Source organism: Ictalurus furcatus, chromosome 21 (assembly GCF_023375685.1).
Source record: "Ictalurus furcatus strain D&B chromosome 21, Billie_1.0, whole genome shotgun sequence".
Classification (NCBI taxonomy): domain Eukaryota; kingdom Metazoa; phylum Chordata; class Actinopteri; order Siluriformes; family Ictaluridae; genus Ictalurus; species Ictalurus furcatus.
Genome location: NC_071275.1, coordinates 19,254,064 through 19,260,993, shown reverse-complemented (window position 1 = coordinate 19,260,993; position 6,930 = coordinate 19,254,064). Strand labels below are relative to the sequence as shown.

Below are 6,930 nucleotides of genomic sequence, written 5' to 3'. Positions count from 1 at the left end.
GTTTATAATCCACTCAGGAGACATGAACTCCTTTTTAAAATTAAAATAAATCGGTGGTCTACTTTCTGTGAATACTGCTTCTGTTTTTATTCGTTAGGTTTCTTTTCCTTTTTAATGCAAAAAGTTATACATGACATGTTCATCTATTCGTTAGGTTTCTTTTCCTTTTTAATGCAAAAAGTTATACATGACATGTTCATCAGCCATGTACTGTCACACACACACACACACACACACACACACACACACACACACACACACACACACACACACACACACACACACACACACACACACACACAGCCATCTGCCACAGAGACGTCGAGTCCATTAGTGCCTTCATATACCACAGTAAGTAAATGAAGCCCAGAAGCAATAAGCATTGTGTGTGTGTGTGTGTGTGTGTGTGTGTGTGTGTGTGTGAAAATAAAGAACAAGAAGAGCAAGAGAACCAAGATTCATTTGGTTCTTTTCTCTTTCCATCTCTACTCTTCTTGCTCTTTATTTTCACACACACACACACACACACACACACACACGCTGTACACTGCATATATCAGTTTAAACACAAACACAGCCTGTGACTTAATTTGTTTAATTTCAATACCTATTCATGAAATACAAATCAGAAGATTTTTCATGTAATAATTCGTTTGATTCAACGAATCAGAACTCAGGACTCACAAAGTGTTTAAGAGAGAAAGACACACACACACAAAAACCCCCCACAATATTTCTGTATTTTAATCTCACTTCAGTTAAACTGGTTGTGTGGCTATAAATACACACTTAAGTATGATGTGTGAACAGAACAAATCTCCCTAAGAGCTCAAAGAGGGTTTTTTCTTCTTCTTCTTCTTTTCATTCCACATCATCCCGTCGCCGCATGACGCAACGCCACGCGTTTCTGTAGCGGATTGAAACGGCGCAGTGTTTCTCTGAAAGACGTCATGGCTGACTTCATTAGTGCCGATCGCGCACACGAGCACGTCGTTATGACTAACGCGTTCTGTCGAGCAAACAATTCACGCGTTAGATGAACGAGACGACGTGCTCGTGTTAAACAAAGCGGCTTAAACACACTTCCTGAGTGACTGCACGTACAGTCAACATCTCATAACTAAAGAAATGTAATCATCTCCTTTCTTCTGTGAGCGCTGGATTCTGATTGGTCAAATGGTGTTGATTCATTTTCTATAACAGCAGCTCAGACAGTAGCGCAGCCACAAGTCACGGGTTTATATGAACGCGCTCGTTCTAATATATATATATTTTTAAATGCGTACAATGCATCGCATCGTAATCGTTAAAGGTTTCCGTAAGGAGAAATGTGTTTAATTAACATTTATGGAAGGAGTCTCCAGTGTCAGTGTAACAGTCAGAGGTTTAAGATTTCCGACATCTTCAGGACAGGAGAATTTATGCTTTGTGGTTTCTCAGGAACATGATAGGATGCGATTTTGTAACTACAAAGTAAAAAAAAAAAACTTCAATCATGGGAAACTGCTGTAGTATAAGAGGAATAAAACACTCTCCGGATCATTTTTATTCATCATGTCTACCCACAATGTCGATCATCACTGTAAATAACTTTGTAGAACATAAACTTCACGTTGTTTTTTTTTTTATAAATGCGTGAGAATAATAAAACGTAAAGATGCTAGTCTTTGTGTGTACAGTGCGTAATGTTCAGGACGGCGACTCTGAGGCGACTTTTTTAACTGCCATTATGAAACACTGACAGGTCACCAACAATCTCAAACCCATTCATCACCTCGCTGTCTGCGTAATGGATTCCAGCGGCGTACAGAGTCGCAGTATCAACGCAAGCTGGGTTCGTGCTGAAGGCACTTTGCAGCTCTAATAATGAATCGTTAGACATTTGAATCTACAGTCGGGTCCGTAAGTATTTGGACGGTGAGCGATTTTTTCAGAATTTTCCCTCTGTACACCACCACGCTGGATTTGAAATGAAGCGATCGAGATGTGACCGAAGTGTAGAATTTCAGCTTTAATTCAAGGGGTTTAACAAAACATATCGCATCGACAGTTTAGGAATTATAGCCAGGGTCCATCCATTTTCACAGGCTCAAAAGTAATTGGACAATTATTACAATATTTATAATCATAAATATGAGGATTATTTTTAATACTTGGATGCAAATCCTGAAATCTGGAACCCATGGATATCACCAAACGCTGAGTTTCCTCTCTTGAGATGGTTTTTTAGGGGTCTAATCTGACCCCTTTCTGTTCTTGAGTGTTACCAGTGGTTTGTATCTTGAGGTAAACTTTATTCAAATAAACGTCTTTATTTACATTCATAAAGGCGTCTCTTGATTGTAGACTTTGACAATGACACGCCTACGTCCTCCTGAGCGTTCTCGACTCGGCTAGATTTTGTGAAGGGGCTTTTCTTCAACAAGGAAAGAACTCTGCATTCGTCCACTTCAGTTGTCTTCAGTGGTCTTCCAGACCTTAATTTCCATGACTTAACTTGTCATGAAGTCATGAGGAAACAGGCCAAACCTGGCCAGGAAATTGGCTTATTAGTCAATTGTCCAATTACTTTTGAGCCTGTGAAAATGGAGGGACCCTGTTTAAATGGGTAGCTTATAAATAACAGTGTTAAAATGAGCTGTAATGCCCAGCTCTAACTGCAAACAGCTCTTCTGAAGCTCAGCAGAAGCCAAAGGTGGTGCTGTTGAGCCTCTATCGAGAAGTTTCAGCGAGTCAAGTCACACGTTAACTCAGAGTCAGAGTCAGTAGAGAGACTTTTACTAAATCTTTGCAGTGATGAAAACCCTGTCTCCGTAAAGCACGGTCACGTCTCAAACCCGCTACACGACTACACCGTAATCCTTCCACAGCCACAGCTAAACATTTAAGGATGTTTATATATTTATTTATTTGACTTTTTTTTCCCAACTCCTACAGATTCACAAAACACTTTATAAAGTGTATAAAATCCTCCCATTAAAAATGTCCAGTTTCTTGTAAAGATGCAGCTTATAAACATTCAAATGTTTCCCAATCTAATTCAGTTTAAAATGAAACCTAAAATTAGCCATTTGAAGTATTTCCACGCACTTCAGTTTCTCCATTTCAGGCTTGTTTACATTTTTCCAGCCCAGAAATTAGCCCCGCCCATGCTCAAACAGAAGAGAAGAGCTAAGCCCTGCCCCTCTTTTCCTTAAACAGCTGCTCATGTGGTATATAGTGTATTAACAGAGGAGGCGGGGTCATTTCGGGGAAAGATGAGTGTTTTGTCAGAGGGCAGCAGTTGGCTATAAACATCGCAGACTGCCCCTTTAAGCTTATGTCTATCCATCCAGTCATGCAAAAAATAATTTGCTTTCATTGAGAGGAAGGTGGGTCTGACCCTCCATGTGCTTCTCTGGTTACTTACAAGAGGAGCGTTTAAAAAGTGACGGCCCATCGTGCGGTATTTATAGCTCATCTAGCAGGGGGTACAGATCTTCCCACGGGGAATTCTTGTATGAGCACGGTCACTTTCCTAATATATCCGTCCCTCGACCCCGGCACTGCAGCGACACAGCTAACACGCCGTTCAGAGTTTTACTGAGTTAAGGAGTTTTTTTGTATTCATGACCGACACCATGATGCGGAGTACGATCCCTGTAGATACAGAGATCGACCTCGGGGACTACGGGGACAGCGAGGACAGCGAGGACAGCGAGGGACAGCAGCCATGGAAGACGCAGCTGGAGACGGTCATGGAGGAAGAAGAAGAAGAGGAGGAGGAAGAGGAGGATATGGTTTCGACACAGAGTGACACAAGGCCTTTGATCAATGAAAGAGATCCACGACAGATGAACGAATGCCTGAAGGTAATTGAACGAATTACTGGATCACAGTTAGTGATGAGGTACGTCCCAGATGAGACACAGTACTCATACTGACAGTGTGATTTAATCCAAATCCAAATGTGCTTAGTCTTGGAAATGGACCAAATATTTGAGAGGAACTCCATGTACTAAGAAATCCTCAGGTTCTTGACATGATGTGGAAATTCTTAGCTCCATAGGGTGACATCATGTAGATTGGGATACTTTTCAGCATGCAATTTTCTTCATCGCGTGCCAAAAAAAAAGCAATGCCGCACCAATTTTAGCAATTATCCATCGCCAATAACCAAATTCGAAGACGTAGTAAAATTATCTGGCTTATTTTGCCCTGACTTCATCTTATATTGTGATTATTTTGCTCTGGACCACCGCTGCATCAATAACTCCTGCAGAAGCGGAGCAAAACATCTCCACGAAATGCTACAGAGTCGACATGAACCACAATTTGCACTGTAACTCCAGAACAAACTGTGCTCGGAAGTACATTTTGAGCACGCAATACAGTGCACTATAGCGCTAACGTTGAGAAGTAGTCCTGCCCTTCTGTGGTCCACTGCACCAAACAAACATGTTTCTCTCCAGAGGTCTGCGTTTCCTCTTCGCTCGTTAGTCTTGAAGTGAAAGCGAACAGCTGCTGCTCTGAGACAGATGGAGGATAAAAGCAGCACAAGTGTTCGGATCATGAGCACAATTATAGCAGCGCACTGATGAAGACTCATCTTATATTGTGTGAATGGGAAATCCCGGCTTCTACAAATAAACCATGGCTTTAACAACACTTTAAACCATGAATGTTCTTTAAATAAATGACAAAGTTGTGTAAAACATATATATATATATATATATATATATATATATGTAAGTGCATTCATGAGTTCTCTGGCTAAATCCATACAGGTTATATCTTCACGTTACATCACTAAAGCCATTTATACCACAGCTCTGATGATTCTGATTGGTCACAAGGTGTTGATTATTGTTATATTAACGCGCTCAATCAAACACTATTAAATCACTAAACAAATTTAATACGTGTAATATATATATATATATATATATGAGTAATGGAAAGTAAATCAGACACATACATTATACATTTTTATCAACCTGCGCTGTTTTGTCTCAAGTTCACTCTGTTGAAACATGCTCCACATCATTAGCCATTGAAGTATTCTCCAAACCCCCCTGATTAGCGCTCACAGCGTATGTTGTTCATATGCTAATATTCCAGTAATCAGCTGAAGGAGTTTCAGTGCAGGTTTGTTCGTGCAGGTTGATGTTTGTCTGCATCACATGAGACTAACACTACACTCTGATCGAGAGAGGTAACACAAAATGATCCGAAATGACCCAAATATGATACTTGGCTCAATGAAGGTACTAATCCAGTTGAAAAGTTCAACGTGTGATCATCATTTAGCGTCAAACTTCGCAGTGTTTGTGGTTACAAGATGGCCGCTACTGACATGATTTTGTTTGATTAATAAACATCAGTGCGACATGATGAAGTAACAACACGACAAAATGCTCAATTTGTGACTTATTAACTTCAAGAGAGAAGGAAATAAAAAGCGGCCAGTGAAGGAGTGACTGTTTATAGCTGCTATAACATAAGTGAGAACAGGAAGTAAGTCGTTTTGTGGTCGTTCCACAACGTTAAACATAACTACAAATGGATGGGAAAAAAAACCCCAAAAGATTGACGTGTTGTTTAATTAATAAAATAAAAATGTCTAAGCAAAATTCTTTGGCAAATTGCTTTAGTGGAAGAGGATTGAAACACTTCGGGACATGCTGTTATAGGTAAATAATAAACTTCAGGATGGTAGCAGTAACTCCACTTCATCAAACCACCCTGTTGATTATTTTCCTATAACGGAATGACATGGTGTTTTATTCTCTGTTTATAGCACATGATTACACAGCTATGTCTCTGAAAGGTCAACCAATGTTAAAATATCAGGTCTGATGTGTATGCCGTGCGTGTCTGTGTGTGTGTGTGTGTGTTCAGGTGAGTTTCGAGGACGTGATAGCCGAGCCGCTCTCAGTGCGCACCGGAGACCGGGTGTGGTTCTGGAGCAACGCGCTGTTCGAGGTGTCCCGGGTTTGGTTCTATCGCATCGTCACCGCGGTGCTCGCCATCCCGTTCTCCATCATCGCTGGAGTTCTCTTCGCGTTCCTCACCTGCCTTCACATCTGGTATGTTTCATTTAATATCAACATCCTGGTTTTCAAATCATTTACAGCTTTGTCGAGGGGAACTGAACCCGTGGCATCTTCACGTCACTTCATCGTTCACACTGACGAGTGGGGTAAAACGTCAAAGCGGGACGAGATTGGTGCAAATTATACGCTTCCCTTTAAACGGACGGTTGCGTTCATAGAGTTTGGATAGAGATGCTGCGATCTTGTAATGACTTGAGCTTTCCTCTCTTGTCCTTCAGGCTTCTCACTCCGTGCGTAAAGGTAATCTTCATGAACACCAGCTGGCTGGAGAGGTTATGGAGAAGCCTATTGGACATTTTCATCCTCCCTGTCTACCGCAGCGTCTCCAAGTCCTGCATGAGCATTAGCATGCGACTGACGAGCGAATGAAAAACTCACTCCTGGACCATCTGTATCGTAAAAGGAGCTTTCAGAGCAGAGACATGATCACCAGATGTAGAGTGGTAGTGACAGGACTCTATGGATTCTCTTGGATTCTTCTTCTTCTTCTTCTTCTTTTTACAAGGAATGACCAGATAGGACTGGTGTCATAGTTTTGTTAGGGAAAAAAATGTCCAATCAGGATCAGGACAAGAAAATGTCATGATCATCCTGTACCTATCGACTATACGGTATACCGCACCATTTAAGGAGATTTGCCATTTTGTAAGTCACGTCTAAAACCGTCATCCAATCCCACAATGCTCTGCAGTAGACCGGTGTCTAAACGTGCTAGCGTTATTAGTGATGAAGAACGACATTGTGCATTATGGTGGTGGTGAGACCATTTGAACACCATGAAAACTTTAAACACAAGTTATTTTCGTCCCACTTTAATCTTTAGTCTTTAATACCT

The 6,930-nt window shown here is 41.1% G+C and overlaps 1 protein-coding gene across 2 annotated transcripts; it reads left to right on the top strand.

Moving 5' to 3' along the window:
• The first annotated feature begins 3,082 nt into the window (after positions 1-3,082).
• cav4a (caveolin 4a) lies at positions 3,083-6,615 on the top strand. Of its 2 annotated transcripts, XM_053652474.1 has the most exons (3): positions 3,083-3,851; positions 5,881-6,068; positions 6,314-6,615. In XM_053652474.1, exons 1-3 carry the CDS (start codon positions 3,609-3,611, stop codon positions 6,462-6,464), a joined length of 582 nt encoding a protein of 193 aa, XP_053508449.1. In that variant the 5' UTR covers positions 3,083-3,608; the 3' UTR covers positions 6,465-6,615. The 2 variants fall into 2 exon arrangements, with proteins under 2 accessions (XP_053508449.1, XP_053508448.1); XM_053652473.1 differs by having other exon boundaries at positions 5,881-6,352.
• Positions 6,616-6,930: the final 315 nt, after the last annotated feature.

What these genes read in the sequence shown, in the direction of transcription:
- cav4a (XM_053652473.1), top strand. Translation starts at nt 3,609, where the DNA reads ATGACCGACACCATGATGCGGAGTACGATCCCTGTAGATACAGAGATC. An exon ending in AGATGAACGAATGCCTGAAG is followed by an intron (nt 3,852 to 5,880) that starts GTAATTGAACGA and finishes GTGTGTGTTCAG; the next exon opens with GTGAGTTTCGAGGACGTGAT.